The 20115-nt window shown below is 36.2% G+C and overlaps 2 protein-coding genes and 1 pseudogene across 2 annotated transcripts; all 3 read right to left on the reverse strand.

Annotated features, from left to right (window-relative positions):
* Positions 1-4533: 4533 nt before the first annotated feature.
* Positions 4534-5415, reverse strand: LOC148767959 (uncharacterized). Its single transcript, XM_088822712.1, has one exon. It carries the CDS (start codon positions 5413-5415, stop codon positions 4534-4536), a length of 882 nt encoding a protein of 293 aa, XP_088678838.1.
* Positions 5416-11780: 6365 nt separating this feature from the next.
* On the reverse strand, positions 11781-12781 carry LOC148767960 (secreted RxLR effector protein 161 pseudogene; annotated as a pseudogene).
* A 4267-nt stretch (positions 12782-17048) lies between these two features.
* On the reverse strand, positions 17049-19363 carry LOC148767961 (uncharacterized). The gene is made up of 2 exons (XM_088822714.1): positions 19354-19363; positions 17049-17614 (listed from the first exon to the last, which is right to left on the reverse strand). Exons 1-2 carry the CDS (start codon positions 19361-19363, stop codon positions 17049-17051), a joined length of 576 nt encoding a protein of 191 aa, XP_088678840.1.
* Between the last annotated feature and the right edge of the window lie 752 nt (positions 19364-20115).

Below are 20115 nucleotides of genomic sequence, written 5' to 3' on the forward strand. Positions count from 1 at the left end.
CCAACAGCCACTCCAAAGAATGTAAGATAAATAAGGAGCTTCCTTGGCTTAGCCGAATATTATCGCAAATTCGTTCAAGATTTTTCAAAAATCGCATCACCCCTCACTCAACTCACGAAAAAAGGAGTCAAGTACCAATGGACCCCAGACTGCGAGGCTAGTTTCCAAGAACTGAAGAAACGCTTGACCACCGCTCCAATTCTTTGACTACCAGACGGATCCGGAGAGTTTGTGATTTATAGCGACGTTTCCAAACTTGGATTGGGTGTTGTACCTATGCAGAATGGGAAGGTTATAGCCTACGCGTCTCGCCAGCTTAAGGAATACGAAAAGAACTACCCAACTCATGATCTAGAACTCGCAGCAGTAGTCTTTGCATATAAAATCTGGCGTACACTACCTTTACGGCGACAAGTGCACCATCTACACCGATCACAAAAGCCTAAAGTATTTCTTCACGCAGAAGGAGTTGAACATGAGGCAGCGAAGATGGCTCGATCTGGTTAAAGACTATGACTGCGAATTCCTATACCATCCCGGAAAGGCGAATGTTGTGGCAGACGCCCTTAGTCGAAAATCAATAAACACTCTAGTGGTTCGATCGGATCTCAGAGACCTCGTAAAATCCGCTCAAGACCAAGACCTTCAACTTCTAAAAATTCGCGCAAATCTCTAATCAAATCCTGAATTCCAAATTTCCAAAGGTGGGCTTCTACAATTTCGAAACCGCACTTGCATTCCCGACGATGCAGAAATCAAACAACTCATCTTAACCGAGGCACAATTCCAGCATTTATTGAAGGACAATTTCAGGTTTTAAAAGGTTTTGCAAGAAAAAAGGATTTTTGAACTTCTAGTGGTCTTGCATGAATAGATCTAGAAATTTTTGGGGTGAAATATGTAATTTCCGAAATTTCTGCATAAAGTAACTTTCTAACTTGGTTTTCTGCATTTATTGAATTAAAATTTCAGATTGTTAGGGGTTTTTCATGAAAAAAGTGGATTTTGAAATTTTAGTGTGGTTGCATGTGTAAATCTTGAAACCTTGGGGTCAAAACTGTAATTTTCAGAAACTGCTTAGTATTTTTGTTGAATATTTAGAATCTATTAACTTGATATGTTTTCTTGATCCTAGATAATTAATGGAAAATTTTTGTGTAAAGCATTTTTCAGAGATGGTAGAATTTAAGGGGGATTTTAAGTGTTTTTGTTATACTTCTTCTATTTGTGTTAGAATCCCTCGAATTTATGAATAACCGAGTACCTCTAATTAAGAACCTCAAATTTGATGAAAAGAGTATTATTCCTCTCCCTTCAACCTCAAACTATTGATTAAAAGACATTAATAATTGTTGAATATATGTATAAATGTTTTTCCCCATCTTGGTCGAATGTTGAAGTGTCTGCATGTGTGTGATAACACCTTGGTAAGCTAGTTGTGGTTTAATTGTTTTAAGCTTTAATTAAGGCATTATGATATTTAATACATACTTATATATATATATACATAGGTATAGGTTTGTATCTGTTTAAATGTACGAGTATATATATATGGAATATGCATATTAGAATATAACATTAACATGTTTGTGTGAGTGCATCAGTGAGTGTGCATGTGTAAAAAAAAATGTAAATCTTATATGTTTTAATTATTCTGATAATTGATATAACGTGTTTGGGTGATTATTTGTCACTTGATTGATATTTGGAGTAAACTGCAAATACTACCCCTGTGTTATCTCGAAATAGCAAAAACCCCCCTGTGATAAATAAACTAGCAAAAACCCCCCTGTGAAATTTATTCAAAGGCAGAATCCCCCCTAGCTGATTTTTTAGACTTGAAATGACAAAATTGTCCCTCAAAATGTATTTATATATATACATATTATATGTATATTTATTCTTTTTAATTTATTTGTTTAGAAATTAAAAAAATAGTAAACAACTAAATTGATTATTTTTTAAATAAAATAATTAAAATATTTATAAAATATAAGAATTTATTAATTGCAAGACTTCAGGGGTATTTGTGTCTTTTTATATCAAGTCAACCCTCAAATAGTTCCACAGGGGGTTTTTGCTATTTAAATAATTTCACAGGGGAGATTTTTGCTAGTTTATTTATCACAGGGGGGTTTTTGCTATTTCGAGATTATACAGGGGTAGTTTTTGCAGTTTACTCTTGATATTTGTGATGTCTTATGGTGACTAAAATTCTTTATGGGTTCTGGTGAGATTCTTGTATATTTGTGTACCTATGTGGAAATTTTAAAATACTTCAGCCCTGCCACTTTTGAGAATAAATAAAATGATTCGGGGAGCTTAATGGAATACTTAGAAATATTAAGAAAGGATACGGGGGGCCGGTATTCCAACCATAGATACTATAGTTAGGTGGTTTGATTCCATCGAGAACAGGCTCAGAATAAATTTCTTATTATCTAAGTAAAGAAATTAATTCCTCATCGGATCCGACAAAATGTTTTCTAGTGTTTACGATTTAATAGAAACCCAAAATAAGTGTTTTATATTTGATTCTAAATCTTTCGTATACGGTACAATATAATATATACGTAGTAGAGAAATATTTTCAAATCTCGATACACTTCGAGATCCTTACTGAGCTTCGTTAGCTCATATAGATATTCTCCGTTTGCAGGTGCTAGTAGAACTAACTCCACCGGATTGGACTAGTCGACGGTTCGAGAAGCCGACTCCGGATTTTGACTCGTATGGAGGATCTACTTATGATGCTTTTTGTCTTAGATTTTGTTTTTATTGTCCTTAAGACAATTTCAATTTCCATAGTAGGTCATGTGTATTATTACCCTTGGTAAAAGATAGAGCTCTTCCTCGTATGGGCCGCTTTTGATAGCCCCGGTCCATGTATAATATCATGTTAAATTAACGTATTGTTTTCAGTTTTATTTATGTGGATCTTCATATGTTATCATCATGTTTTTTTCGAGGTGACACCCAATATAGACTCTCCGAAAGATTATTGGGGTTGTTAGATAAATACCCCTCAATTCCACTTAAATCCTTGGTCGGTAATTTCTTCTGAAACCTCACCTAGTCCCTTAGTCTCCAGGTCTTCTTAATATATATATATATATATATATATATATATATATATACATTGCCACATGATTTTCCCATTCTAAGAAGACTTATTATTTAAAAAAAAACACGCTTCCGTTCACTCTTTCAACGGTGAACCATATCGGTTTACCATACCTTTCCTAGGGGTGTCACAGACATGCTCTTACCTTCCTTTTTACCCCATATAAGAAACTCCAAAATAAGGCTTCAATTTGGTTCAAAATTTGATTCGGGACCACTGCTGAAGACAAAGTGTGGGTTGGGAGACTAAATAAAACTACCTTGATAGGTGTTATTCGGCCACCAAAACTTAAAAGTTTTGACTGCCATCCTTCTAGCCGTTGTTGCACCTGTTGGAGCATATAGTCAAAATGCTTTGTCAAGCAACGACCCTTATAAATTGGCACCCCGAGATATTTAAGAGGAAGGGGTTTATGAGTGCAGCCCGTCCACTCTTTGAGGAGATGGATCTTGTTGTTTGGAGTTTTCGTATGAGTGTGGAAGGCGCCTTTGTCCAAATTAATAACTTGACCAGACGACTTTTTATATTTGTGCAGCATGCGCATTAATTTTTTCACCGATCTCTTACGTCCATTGGTGAAGATTAACATATCTGGAGGCCATCATGTGCTTCCAAATGTTTGAGATTCTGAGAAATAATCTTTTGAACTATAATGAATAGAAGAGGCGAGAAAGGATCACCTTGTCGAACCCCTCTAGAAGATTTAAAGTGCCCATAAGACTCACCGTTGATAAGCATAGAGTACTAGATGTTGGAAAACGATCGATACATGAGATGACCGACTCGGTGGGAGAAGCCAAGAGACTGGAGGGCTTTAAGGAGAAATCTCAACTCCATCCTAGCATAAGCTTTCGACATATCAAACTTGAGTAGTAAATTACCTCCCTCAACTTTACGGTCAATATCAGAAACTAATTATTGAGCTAGAGCGATGGACTCATGAATGTTGCGATCCCTCAAGAAACCTGATTGTTCTTCAGAAAGAACCATAGGGATAAATTTATCCAATCTAGAAGCAAGAATTCAAGAGATTAGCTTGCTGGAGAAATTTCCCAAATTAATTCGACGAAATTGACTTAGGTCTTCAGGGTTAGGAATTTTAGGCAGAAGAACGAGCAGATTAGTAGTCATGCCCTTCGATATATAAGCACCCTTGAAAAACCCTTGAACCACCTCCATACGATCATCTTTTATAATTTGCCAGCAACACACATAAAAATGACCCGTGTAACCATCTTGACCAGGAGCACTGTCGGGAGATTAATATTTGATGGCTTGGAACACTTTGGTATCTGTGAGAATATCAAAAATTTGTTCGTTTATAGAAGCAGAAACCTTGGTCTCCACGTGGTCAAAGAGGTCCATATCTAGATGGTAGGGAGTGACTTTAAACAATTCTGAGAAATATGTTACACTTTGTCACCAATGAGTCGACCCTCTGACGTATAAGATCCATCGTCAAGTTTAAGAGAAATTTGATTACGCCTCCTCCGTTCTTTTATCATCGTGTGAAAATATTTGGTATTCCGATCACCTTCTTCTAATCCACGAACCCTAGCTTTACTAGCAAGCATCTCACGCTCCCAGTCAAGATATTGGGTCAGCTCCTTCTTGGTTTGGAAGTATGAATCTTTGGTGTCTTGACTCCATTTCTGGATAAGATTGCTTTCCGTTTCCACCGACCGTCGTTGTAACCTTGTTATATTATCCTCAAGTTTCCCAAAACGTTCCCAGTTCCATTGTTTCAAAGCTTTACGAAGGATTCCAAGTTTAGTTTCAAAACTCGTCTTTTCGCCTAGAGAACTGGTCTTCCACACAGTAGTAACAAATGGTAAAAGTTCTGGATGGTCAATCCACATACGTTGAAAATAAAAACGGGATTTCCAAATATGTGGAGGCTGAAATTTGAGAAGGAGAGGCGTATGATCCGATTCTATTCTCACCAGGTGTTCAAGTTTTATATTTTGTGAAAGAGCAATAGCCGTCGAATTAATAAGTATGAGATCAATATGTTGCCAAATTCGACGGTGTCCAATTTGATTATTACTCCAGGTGAATTTAATGCCCTCAAAACCCACATCAGTAAGTCTAGCGTCCATTATGAATTCATTAAATTCATGCATCCCCGGTAACATAACCTGAGATCCTCCCTGCTTTTCTTCCAGTGATCTAATCGTGTTGAAGTCACCTTCTAGCCGCCATGGAACAGATGTAAGCTTCCCAAGTTGGGTCAAATACTCCCATAATCCCATACTCTCATGCCTATTACATTTAGCGTAGATGAACATCATTTGGCCAGAAAAGATAGAATCGAAATTAACTTCCACGGTAATACATTGATCATGTATCTCCTTGACTTGCATCTGCACTTCGTCTTTCCAAAAAATCCAAATGTATGCATTAGTAGGACAACCATACATAAAACTCTTAAAACCAAGTTTTCGGGCAATTGTAGCAATTTCCGTTTCCTGTTGTTTATGTTCTAGTAAAACCACAACATATGGCTTATGTTGGATAATGAGTTTTTTTAAATAAAATAGGGATTGTGGGTTCCCTATACCCCCTATGTTCTATATGATGACTGACATCAAGAATGAATATGATTGGAAGGAGCCTCGACGACACTCTATTTTCTTGGCCAACCTAGTCCTGCGCGGTAACCTCTTTTCTAGGACGACTTGGTTCTCGTTTCACTTTAGAAGTCGTTTTATGTTTCTTTGCCGGAGACTTTTTCGATTTCTGAATCGACAGTTGGGCTGCTGCACGAAGATGATCTCCAATCTAATCAATGGGTGGCTTCAAACGAAGGATTTGTTCTTTGTTATGATTTGGTTCTTCATCAGATGCTTCCGACTCGTATTCATCACTGTCGTTTTGCTGTCCTTCCGATAAAGAACCTTTGTCAAGGTAATGACCCTTGAGATTTGCAAGAAATTCCTCATCCGTTTGGGGGTTTTCGCCGGCCTAGGAAATAAAATTTCCAATCTTCCCGGCATCGAGATTAAGAGAAACATGAGTATTTCCATTGTTTTCATTAGCTACCTGATGATCTTTTTGTCTATCCTTCGGAATACGATCCTCCACCCTATCAATTTCGTCCAGCATATCAAACCTGTTGCTAGTTGTGACCTTAGCCATGATCATCGTTAGGAGGAGAATTACTATCAAGGTTATTAGGGTTTGTAAAGGGGTCATCCTCCACATTAATGACTTCTTTATTTTTATCCTTCCGAGGTAAAATGCGTACGTCCCTTTGTTGCCAGACTTGGTTCTGAGGAGCTCGATGTTCCTTTGGATTGCCAATGTCGGAATTAGGATGAGGTTGAGATTGAGCTCTAACCATCTTCTTCCGACAAGATTCAACTATATGACCCAATATGCCACAATGAGTGCATAATGCTATATTACCTTCATAGTCCATCTTCTGCCAAAAACCCTTATTCTTCGATTCACCAATCCAGATTCTTTGAGTGAGATACAGAGACACATCGATCTCTACACACAGGCGCACGTGTAGCAAATTTTGTAAATTGATAGTGCGTGCATCTGCTCTAAGCAAAGTTCCAATCTTATTATTAGTTTTTTCAAGGAAGGGTAAATTAAAGTAATAAAAAGGTAACTTGGGGAGCCAAATCCATGCAGCAATGCGGGTGTTATCTTTATCAAATTTAATGTCTTTTGTCCAACGGGAGATGCATCTCACGAGATGAGAAGAAACAGGCAGGGGCTTCTTCTATCGAAAAATATTGTTGAGGCGGAAGCCATAAAGTTAGTGGATTAAACCAGGAAGGATGAGGTTTTGGAATTGCAGGGGCTGTCAGCTGAGCGAAAGTACGGGCCGTGGGTAGAGTTGGAGATGGGTTGGGGGCTATTGGAGGCGTGTTCAAGGAGGTGCAGCCGGAATCCGCCAGCGGTGTGGCGGGGGTAGCCATCTGACGCCGATTAAAGAGCAAGAATATAATCTATTTACCTGTTATGGTAATCAACTTAATTTTGTTTTAAAATCGTGATCACGTATCAAATATTTTGTATGAAGAACCCACTGAGTCAAATAATTTTTAAACTTAGTTTTCTTAATCGGTTCAGTGAGCCAAGTGGGAGAATGTTAGTTTTATTATTATTTATGGCCCACCAACTTTTTGAATTTTATTTATTAAATGTGGATAATTCAATTATGAAATTAATGCTAATTCATGGTAATTAATTTGTAACTTATGATGGCATTAAAAGACCATGATAGGTGAGATTTGTCTTTTGCCGTTACAAAAGAATTGTGGCCCTCTTTTCTCGTCTATAAAATAATCCACAACACTTCTCCTCAACAATAGATGCAATTTAAGATTTCCATCACTTACAGAACAATATTTGAGTTTTGATACTGGAGAGATAGTGAGAAGAATGTGTCTACGAATAAGGTTCTCACAAGGAGATTCGGAGGAGGCTTCGCTTGTAGATTGCTATCGTTCTCGTTCATCATCTTTTTTGGAATCCATGGCGAACGGTGTTTCGATAATCCCAATTATGTGATTATGTTCTTAAGATGAATTCAATTTCAAAATTCAGTTATTAGGCTTTTCCGCGTAAAGTTAAATAAAAGTTTTTTAGATACCACTTGTAATTTATGTGCCATGATTAAACTTACTAAATAGATGTCTATTAAGCTGGAAAGGGCTCATTGAGCCGTCCATTAGGCCCGTGGAAATGGAAGAGGAAAACTGACCCACATTAACCTCCTGATTTGGTGGAGATATTTTTACGTTAGTAAAATGGGACCAAGCTGCATCGATGTATTAGGATTATCCATGTTTAGTGCATTAACTCCGCCAAACGGAATTATGCTCTTATTAATGTCATTAATATCAAAATCTCCGTTTTACCGGATTTGAAAGGGATCCTTGAGGGAAAATACCGATTTTGCCTTACCATGAACTCCCAAGTCAACTTCCTCCTCCAGACATGCCGTTAACGATGACGCGAGATTCTGGCATCCACTCAATGATCCTCCAAATCGGAGATTGAACATCGCCTCATGCACGAACGCTATGAAGTAGACCAATAGTAGCTTTCGATGGGGCTGTCGCTTTCAACCATATGGGGTATCACCATTTCGTTCCTCAACGGAGAGGGGATACTGCTTAGAACATCCCCACATATATGATCCATTAATCCACAGAAATAACAGATGTTCGGAAGTCGTTCATATTGGAGGCTGACTACCACAAGTTCCCTTTTTTAGTTCTTCAGTCTCGCTATTCGCTGCAAAGGCTTATTAACGGCCCTAACTCGAAGCACATCTCCAAACACTCTCATGTCGTCCTTGCATGTACCCACTTTAGATATTCCTATCATGTCACCAATATGGTTTGCCATAGCTCTATTTCTCACTAGTAGAAAAATTTCTTTTTACTGCGATCATTAACCGTAGCAAAAGGTATAAAATTCGTAGTAAAACGTCTTTTGCTACGCATTTGCTACGAATTTACCCCATAGCATATACGGGCGTGACAAAAACTTTGCTACGGTAAATGGCCGTACCAAATATTTTTTTGCTACGGTAAATCCTAGTATATACTACGACTTCAAAATTGTTCCGTAGAAAAAAATACCTTTTATTACGGTTTTTCACCGTAGCAAAAAAAAATTGTAGTAATAAGAAAATTTTCTACTAGTGTCTCTTGGAGAAAGGTAAACCTAATACATGAACATAAAAATCATACCAATCCAGACTAACTCATTTGGGGTTCTCCTCCACTTCAATTTTTTTGCAGCACAATTAGGTTCTTATCAAAGCACCAAGGTCCCTCCTCCATAGCCTTAATTTCGCCGATCTATCTCATGCTTAAAAATGTAAATAAACCGCCCTTCTCCGTTTTTATCCACCTGGATTCCATGGACTGGGCTCCAAACCTTTGACATAGTTCGCTCCAAAATCCTCTCAATTAATCTCTTTTCATGTCAAAAGGGGCCCAACCAATATGAGATATGTATTTAGCTCCATATTTTCCCAAGCTTCCATAGGGGGCTTACTTTCAATCTCCTCGTCATCTGTTAGTTTAAGACTAGATCTGAGGCAAGTCAGGACGTCGTCCATAGCCATAATTCGCTTCAACAATGTAGTATTCTCTCTTTTTTTTTTTTGGATGAAAGATAATGGAATTTTCAGAGTATATGTTTTATTTTCTCATAAAGAAAGAGAAGGCTCTCATATAGAGAGAGAAGACAATGCGAAGGTGTTGATGAATTGAACAATATCATCATCACAATCATACCCAATCATATATATTATATTTTTGCACGTACTTTCGTGTAGAAAACACACAACCAAACATATTCTCATTTTTACACCTATATAAAACTAAAATATTTACTTCATCCAAATATATTCTCATTTTCTATACAAAAACCAATATATCTACTCTTTCCATCAAAAAATTTGAAAACTAAACAATCCCATTAGAAACGTAACCAAACCTCCCCATTATCTTTAAATATTTAAAAGAAACGCACTCCACCATTACTAAGGTGGTGTTTGCAAACGCTTTTCAAAATAGTAGACAATATGTACCAACTCTCCTCATCAAGGACGAATGGTTAAAAAAGGAAATTATTTTTGTTGATGTGGAAGTTACGAAAAATAGTGAACTAATTTAGAATCACGGTCCTTACACTATTCATTATTTTGTTTTATCATAGTCTTTTAAATATTGGGATGATTATTTGAATATTCATATAAAATTCTAGGAATTAAAGGACGGTAAAGAATACATTACAGATTAAACATTTAATATATATTTATCATTCATCTATTTTAATATATATCTTACATTAAAAAGAACACTACAAATTTCTTATTACCAGTTTCACTAAAAGATAGATAATTTTTTATTAGTATTATTATTAGTATAAGAATTACCACTAGTACTAGCATTACCATTAACATCTTGGTATTACAATCAGTATTTCACAAACGTTGCAGAAAATTCATTTGGATTTCCAGAATATATTCATGCATTTGAATTGGAGATTTTAAAAAACGAGTTATGATGAAATTACGAAAGGGTGCCAGAACTGCGAATGCACATTTTCATGTAACATGCAACCGTTCGTGACTAATGTAACTCAATGCTCGGAATTTTTGGTGAAATAAAATTGAATCCAAGAAAAATGATGGAATCATACCCTAAATATGATGATGTATTATATTATTCTCGATTCATGAATATTATTTAATATTTTATGGTTCCATTGTAGGTGCAATGTTACACTGCACACACGCTTTCACTTGGAGGCTTAGATTGATCATGATCCAGCTCGAATCTACGAAAACGTGAAAGACGAAAGTTGTAGGAAATTTTGTTGGCTATCTAGATCATATTTAATCAACATAATCGGAGATTGGATGCAAAATATATTATTAAATGTTTCCATGCTGCCAAAAGTGTCGATGCATTCCCTACGCGAGAATTTCAAATTTGTCCCAAAAGCTTGAAAACGAATTCATAATTCGTTCGGATATGCCTTTTAATTAATACATTTTAATTCATGCAAATAAGCAATAATATTATAGGATATATTACAATATCATATTGTATAAAATATGAACATGGTTATATTGAAAGACTTTTATTTAATTTTATGCGGAAAACCTTAATCACAGAATCTTAAAATCAAATTCATCTTAAGAACATAAACACGTAATTAGGATTATCGACATACCGTTCGCCATGGATTCCGACAGAGACGATGAACAAGAATGATAGAAATCTACAAGCCGAGGCTAGCCAGGCCTCCTTCGAATCTCCTTTAGAACTTTATTCGTAGCACACCTTCTTCTCTCTATCTCTCTAATATCACAACTCACTAAGTATTTCTGTAATTGATGGAATTCTCAATTTGCGTCTGATGGTTGAGGAGAAGAGCTGTGGATTTCTTTTATAGACGAGAGAAGAGGGCCACGATTGATTTGTAACGGCAGAAGACAAATCCCACCCATCATGGTCTTTTATTGCCTTCAACGTTACAAATCAATTACCATAAAATCACCTTAATACCATAATTTGAATTACCCACAATTTAATTAATTAAAATAAAGATTAGTGGACCAAAAAATAAAAAGTTAAAAACGTAAAACTAACATTCTCCCACTTGGTCCACTGAATCGATTAAGAAAAATAAGTTTAAAAAATATTTGACTCGGTGGGTTCTTCATACAAAACATTTGACACGTGATCACAATTTTAAAAGAAAATTAAGGTGATTACCATAATAGGTAAATAGAGTACTTTAATACTAGAACTAGTTTGAGTTATTAATGTGAATCATAGCGGTTACATGATTCATTCATCATATTCCCTTCTATGTATCACGCCACTAATAACCCTTACTATTCTAATCCATAATAGCCCCTTTAATTTTGTCTTGTTAGGACAAATCCTGTTAAATCCAAATATAATATGTGCACACATAATAGGAAACAGGAAAAACAGAAACATTTGATTAAATAAATTAAGTGTCAATTACATAATCATAACTCATCAAATCATGGATTGCTCAAAAGACCCATTCTAATAACATGTTCCTCATATGTCTTTATAGGCAGTCCCTTGGTTAATGGATCAGCAACCATAAGAGTTGTACTTAAATTTTCTATTGACACTTATTGTTTCTGGACTCTTTCTTTAACAACCAAGTACTTAAGATCCATGTGCTTGGATCCACTTGAATACTTTCCATTCTTAGAGAAGAAAACGGCTGCGGTGTTATCACAATATATCTTCAAAGGCTTAGCAATTGAGTCAACAGCCTTAAGCCCTAAGATAAAATTTCGCAACCACAGTGCATGACTCGAGGCCTCAAAACATGCTACAAACTCAGCCTCCATTGTGGAAGAAGCAATGATACTTTGCTTTACGCTCTTCCAAGTGATTGCTCCACCAGCTAGTAGAAATACAAAGCTTGATGTGGACTTTCTACTATCTACACAACCAGCAAAATCGGAGTCTGAATAACCAATAACCTCTAATTGGTCCGATCTCCTATAAGTAAGCATGTAATCCTTTGTTCCTTGAAGATACCTCATAACCTTCTTTGCTGCTTTCCAATGTTCTATTCCCGGATTACTTTGATATCTACCAAGTACTCCCGTTGCATAACTAATATCTGGCTTGGTACAAGTCTGTTCATACATCAGACTTTCAACTGCTGATGCATATGGAATCAATTTCATTTTCTCATTTTCCAAATCATTCTTTGGACACTGCTTTTCACTTAATTTATCACCTTTCGTGATAGGAGCATTAATGGCAGAACAAAACTGCATATTAAATCTTTCAAGAACTCGATTGATATATCCCTTCTAAGACAAGCCTAACAATCCTTGAGATCGATCTCTAAAGATCTCTATCCCGATAACATAATTTGCCTCACCCATATCAACCATCTTAAAATTCTTGGAAAGATAAGTCTTAGTTTCGTGAAGCAAACCAAGATCACTACTTGCTAGTAAAATATCATCCACATACAAGACTAAAAAGATAAACTTGCTCCCACTGACCTTTAGATATATACACTGATCAACAGTGTTTTCCTTAAATCCAAAGGAAGTAATGGTATCATTGAATTTTATATACCATTGTCTAGAAGCTTGTTTAAGTCCATATATGGATTTCTTTAATTTACAAGCCAAGTGTTCCTTTCCTTGTTTCGCAAATCATTCAGGCTGGTCCATATAGATATCTTCATCTAAATCCCCATTCAGAAAAGCGGTTTTCACGTCCATTTGGTGCAACTCCAAATCATAATGACCTACAAGAGCCATAACGATTCTAAGAGAGTCTTTCTTAGATACTGGAGAGAAAGTCTCTCTATAATCAATGCCTTCTTTTTAAGTGAAACCTTTGGCCACTAGTCTAGCTTTAAATCTTTCAATATTGCCTTTCGAGTCACGTTTGGTCTTGAAGACCCATCTACAACCGACTTTCTTACTGTTCTTAGGCAATTCGACAAGATCCCAGACATCATTATGTTAGAGTAGGTGACCAACAAGCCAACTTGTGGTTGTGGTCTTTCGTATTTATTATGGTAATAAACGAACCTTTATTCGTATTAATGATAAAACACCTTGGCATTCTATATCTTTGTCCCTTTGTCACAAGCATAGCTATAGTCCTTACAGTTATTACCAGTACTAGTAATTGATCGTTAGGATCGTGAGATATTTACTTAAGTATTATAACTGTTAAACGTGTTCCTAGTCGAAGGGTTACGCCACCAATGAGGATATCGGCCTTTCCCATTAGAAGACTAGCACTTAGTGTATGTGTACTGCGTCTCATCAGTAAACGGTATTGTGATATCGGCATGCATAAGTGGGTGCTCGTAAGTTGACGAGTTCACTGAACTCCCTCACCCTAGAAATCTCTAAGTGGTTCCCAATAATCGAGTAGAGATATCTATGGTATAGTTGTACACCATTAGTCCTTATGACCTAGACATCACCGTGACTTCACTAGAGGACCAGCTGTATCGTGACCTGTCTCTGAGTTCCACCGAGGACCATCCCAAGGGCCAGTGTTCGTGCAGTCCGAAATCTAGTGGGAGGTCTGTGCATTGTAGTCGGGGATTCGATCGCTAGAATAGTCTTGGATGTCCTGTGTGTTCTGAAAGTTTGTAATCATTCTAAGTCTCTGGCCAGAGCTGACTAAGTGATGATTAGAGAATTCGATTCTCTAAGACATGCACGTGACGATTACAACACTTGGAACGATCGCACCGTCATCGAACATATAAAGAGGTCTCGATGAACCAATGCCTCTAGTTCGATCGGGACATATGTATCGAAGGGACCGTACTGTACGTTAACTATATCTGAAGGTTCTTGCAGGCACTTCATTTGTATCTAGGGAATCATGACGCGTAGTTGCTAAACGCCAATCTTGATTCGTTGGGTGATTAAGGTGAAACGAGTTTCATCTTAATCGTAACTCTAAGGGGACGAGTTTTGACCACAAAGGGTTGTGGGCCCACGGCTAGCTTACACCTGAACCATCGAGGGTCACACTGCTCGTGCACATGAGATCTTTGAATAAACGGTCAGAGATAAAATGGTTTATCTTTGCATGATTGGAAGTCAATATGATTGGGTCCAACATTCGTAATTTGGAATTATGAATGAGAATAAGAAAAGGAAAAGAATAGGCAAATGTATTAGTGGACTTTCTAAATCGGGAAGTTTCCAAATTTAGAAAGTGCACTGAAGTAGGGTTTCCACTTTTGGAAAGTTGGAAATCGAGAGTTGGCACTCGTAATGACGAGGACATTATAATGATTCCGAAAATGTAATCGTTACAATTTTCCGATCATTGAATTGAGAGAGACGAGCAAGTAAAAGAACTAACGAACTTAAGTTGTTGGGCCCTGTCCAACTTAAGCCCGTTAGGGTTTTATGCAAGACATATAAATACTTGATTTATAGGTCTTACACACACACAACTAAGAGAACACACGTTCATAACCCTAGCCGCTGCCTCTCTCGATCAGCCACCCTCTCCCACGGCCACCACCACCGCGCCGTCGCCGGAAATTCGCCGGAATCGGCCACCCGTTGGCCGATCTCTTTCGGTATTCCTTTCCTTCTTTCTTTTCTTCCGTTGTTCTGACTATTACGTGTCTAGTGCCACGTGTTTAGTAGATCGAAGTATACGAGGTGAAATCCAAGAGGAGGAAGATCGAAGAATCGAAGATGCGAGAAGGCAATTCCGAAAAACTGCTCTCGGATTTTCTGCGCTGCCCAGCGAGAAAATTCGCCATAAATCAACCGGTCATCCGATGGACGTGAAATTTTGACAGCAGCTTCACGACTCATGAATCTACCATCGTACAGAAGGAATTGTTAATCCAGTAAATACGCATGGAGATACTGAAGTCGGAGCAAGGCTGTAATTTCAGATCAGCAAACAGGTTGGATCAATAGGAGTGGGAAGAGCAGCTAGCCATCTTCTCTGCGCGTGAATCACATGCGCTGCCGTAGCTCGGATCATCGCCGTTGCTACCCCGGATTGCACGGATTGGTTTCCGTTGCAATCTAGCTTTGCTTAGTGCGCCTACCTCACGCTTCAAGAGGTAATGTTTCGAATCTATTGTCATTCGATTCGGTTACGTTTAAATTAATATATGCATGTTCGTTTTAATAAGAAACTTGTATGATTTTATGTGACTACATGAAATTGGTTTTATTATTGCGAGCATGATTATTTGATTTAAACGCGAGCATGCTAATTGATTTAATTCCGATTAAGTAATCAAGCATGTATGTTGTTTTAATTTCGCTGGAAGCGCAAAGGTACGCAATGTATGTTGTTTTTAATTTCGCTGGAAGCGCAAAGGTAAGCAATTAATTGATTTAATTATCGGGCATGTGCTTATGTGTTTTAAAGTTGTTTAATTCGCATAAAATTTTTGTTTTCCGCTGCGTACACGTGCCCGAAACCCAACACATTATGGTCCATTGATTTCAACTCTTCATTCATAGCATCAATCCATTTACTAGAATCTTTACTTTTCATGGCTTGTGAATATGAAACTGGATCATTTTGAATACCAATATCAAAATCAGATTCTTGTAGATACACCACATAATCATCAGATATGGCATATTTTCTTTCCCTTTGAGATTTCCTCAAAGCTACCGGTTGTGGTGGTTCTACAGTATTGCCAATGATAGCATCTTCATGAAGTGGTGAATGGAGTGGCGAATCATTTGTTTCAACCGGTTTTGTAGGTTGAAGATTAACTTTATCTTGAGGGAAATAAGATGGTAAAATATCCACCCTAATTTCCTCAAGTTCTACCTTTCTTGATTCAAGACTCCCACTAACTTCACCATTCTCTAAGAATTTGGCCTTTCCAGTTTCAACTATCCTCGTAGTATGGTTAGGACAATAAAATCTGTACCCTTTTAACTTTAGTGGATAACCAATAAATATCCAGAAATTGTTCTAGGGTCCAATTTCTTTTCATTTGGATTGTATATTCTAGCCTCTGCCGGACAACCCCAAATATGTAAATGTCTTAAACTAGGTTTCCTACCAGTCCACAACTCGTAAGGAGTTGTTGGGACTGCCTTACTAGGAACCTGGTTTAAGATATACATAGCGGTTTTCAAGGCTTCATTCCAAAGTGAAATGGGTACAGTTGAATTACTTAACATACTCCTAACCATATCCATGAGAGTACGATTACAACGTTCAGCAACTCCATTCTGCTGTGGTGTTCCAGGCATTGTGTATTGAGAACAAATACCACGCTTTTCTAAGAATTTTAGCAAATGGGCCAGGATTTTGTCCCGACTCATCATATCTACCATAGTATTCCCCACCCCGATCTGATCGTATAACTTTAATTTTTCTATCTAATTGTCTTTCGACTTCCGTAACAAACACCTCAAGCATGTCAACGGCTTGAGATTTTTCATGAATTAGATAGAGATAACCATAACGAGATAGATCATCAATGAAGGTGATAAAATACTTTTCTCCACTAAAACATGGAATAGGTAGTGAGCAGATATCAGTATGGATTAACTCAAGAAGCTCTTTACTTCATGTGGCACCTCTTTTATTGTGTTTGGTTTGCTTACCCTTAATGCAATCCACACACATTTGAAAATCAGTAAAGTCTAGATTTTCCGAAATTCCAGTTTTTACCAATCTTTCGATTCTTTCCTTGGAGATATGCCCCAATCGTTTATGCCACAAGATAGAAGAATTTTTGTTATTTAGGCTTCGCTTTACGCCAACTTCTGAATGAGTGGTTAATAATGATTGTTCAAACTCATGGTTCAAAGATATTTTATATAAACTATCACATAAAATACCGGAACCAATTATTATTGAATTAAACATAAAACTGAGTTTTCCACAACCAATTAAAGCTCATTCAAATTCCACTTATCTTTTTGAGTATTATAGTGGATTTTGAATGGGCCGAACTTTGATGGAAGTGAGTTAAGGATAAATTGTACAAGGAAGGACTCTTCCACTTTCATGCCAAAAGCTCCAAGTTTGGCAGCCTTATCAGTCATATTCAGGATGTGTTCCTGAATTCCCTTATCACCACCATATTTCATGGTAGTCAATTCAGCCATGAGTGTCCCTGCTAACGACTTGTCCGCTGATTTAAAGCGTTCTTTAATAGCCGTTAACAGTTCCATAGCATTGTCAACCTCAGGAAGAGAAGTCTTAATATTATTAGCAACATTCATTCTAATAAGCATAAGACTAAGCCTATTGGACTTGGTCCAGGCTTCAATTAGGCTAACTTCTTCCTCACTGTTAGCATCCGTTATTTCCCCAGGTTTTTCAGTAAGCAATGCTAGGTCCAAATCCATAACACCCAAGGTGAATTGAATTTGTTCATACCATTCGGAGAAATTTGACCCACTGAGAGTCTTAATACCCGAAGCATGCGAGTACAACGAAGTAGGAATAGCAACTGGAATAAATATAGCAAATATAATAATGTAAAGATAAAAGGATGCTCGAATAAGGCCTTGAGTCAAGTAAGATGAACTATTGATATCACTACAAGTTCGCCTTTGGGTGAAATACAACATACCTATTGTTCACTCTATGTTGGTGTAAAAGATCTTTTATAACACCTAAGTAGGGTCTAACATAATTTGTCTCACTCGTCAATTATTCATGTTACCTTTAGGTAAACAATTCTAATTGCTAAGTAATACAAATTATGATACCCTACCCAGTTCATAATTAATTAAAATTGACTATCCTTTGAGCTAGTCTCAATTTCTTAATTATGACTGCAATTTGAGAATATTAAAATCTTTAATATCATGTAAATGATTAAACTTTCATATAGTTCTTATATTTATTAGATTTTACTAATCTAGGTCACTTTGCAACTACAAGATTAGTAAATTTGCATAAATATAAAACTAATAATATTCTCGTTATTTTATTTGAGTGGTGTTTAATAATGAACGAACTGTACGAAATATGTACCGACATATGAATCATATAATTCAGCGCATACAACTTCATATACTAAAATTATTAAACAAATTTCCATTCACAGAATACATACAATTCAAGCACCAAAAGGTTGCACATAATTAACACACAAAATACATGCTCTCGGCCATACTCATATTTTGTTGTAATGATGCATATGTATTTATACTTTGGTAGTTCATGCAAATCAGATATAATGCATATGCTGACATAATAATAAAAACTGTCAAATCCACTATCACATTCAATTAATTAGTATTAATATCTTAGGTGGTGTTTGCAAATGATTATTTAAAAGCAGAAGTTAGTAATTGTGATTTAAGTTAGTTTTAAGTGCTTATTCCTAAAAGTTGGGGGTGTTTGCAAAAATTTCGGAAAATGAACTAAACTTGAAAAAGCAGGGTTAGGGGTGCTTTTAAAAAAATAGCTTAAAACAGATTATTTTAAGAGAAGCAAAAGCAAAAGTTGATTTTGCAAACACCTAAAAACAGATTATGAGCAAAAAAAAATGCATAATCACTTTCAAAAAGCATTTGCAAACACCATTAGCATAATGAATCAGTTTCGGTATGCAGGAATTAATTTTTTTTTTTTTTTGAGAATGTCACGTGTGTACTCATATCACACACACATCACGCCATCACGCTGTACTATGTATTTATATAATAAATATAAATTCAATCAACAGCCATATACATCTATAATACTGGGCTGGTACAGCTTTGATAGTCACGAAATTGTGATTTTTCGGATTTATAGAAACAGAGACAAATCGATAAAATCATATAACAAAATATTCATAGAAAAATCTCTGACAGATTCATCAAACATCAATTCGTAGGGAGAGTTTTGTTTTGCAGAAGACTACCCACAAATAATAATCCAATTAATTATCAAAACAAAAATATTATTATTATACTATCAATACATCAGTTCAGATTTCTAATTCATACGAACACGGAGATAGAGAATCAAACATCACAATAATAAAATCATCTCAAATATTTTATTTCATGAAATAAAAAATCCGTATAATTAACATATAACATATTTGAGTTCTAAGATGAATCGATTTCAAAACTTGGCTCTGATACCAATTGAAAGACTTTTATTTAATTTATGCGGAAAACTTTAATCACAGAATCTTAAAATCAAATTCATCTTAAGAACATAAGCACGTAATTAGGATCATCGACATACCGTTCGCCATGGATTCCGACAGAGACGATGAACAAGAATGATAGCAATCTACAAGCTGAGCCTAGCCAGGCCTCCTTCGAATCTCCTTTAGAACTTTATTCGTAGCACACCTTCTTCTCTCTATCTCTCTAATATCACAACTCACTAAGTATTTCTGTAATTGATGGAATTCTCAATTTGCGTCTGATGGTTGAGGAGAAGAGCTGTGGATTTCTTTTATAGACGAGAGAAGAGGGCCACGATTGATTTGTAACGGCAGAAGACAAATCCCACCCATCATGGTCTTTTATTGCCTTCAACGTTACAAATCAATTACTATAAAATCACCTTAATACCATAATTTAAATTACCCACAATTTAATTAATTAAAATAAAGATTAGTGGACCAAAAAATAAAAAGTTAAAAACGTAAAACTAACATATATTGCATAATTGAATTATGGCATAATAAGATCAGAATATATGTTATAATTGACATGATAACTTCATGAGAGCATGATGCACATTGATATGATTTAATATATATTTATGTTAAATACGAATATTTATACTATGGTTATGAATGTTACTCTTGAAGCATAAGTTATGCGTAGTCGTTATGACGTAAGTATGTGTTATCGAATTACAATTTATTATTCATTAATGAGAAGAATTAGTTATTCTATATATGTAAGAGTATGTAATATGCATTAATTAGATGACTATTTATGCTATGAAAATGAACAAATATGGGCATGAATAATTATGTTTAGTGAAAAGTAT

Source organism: Erythranthe guttata, chromosome 9 (assembly GCF_056151865.1).
Source record: "Erythranthe guttata isolate IM_541 chromosome 9, IM_541, whole genome shotgun sequence".
Classification (NCBI taxonomy): Eukaryota; Viridiplantae; Streptophyta; class Magnoliopsida; order Lamiales; family Phrymaceae; genus Erythranthe; species Erythranthe guttata.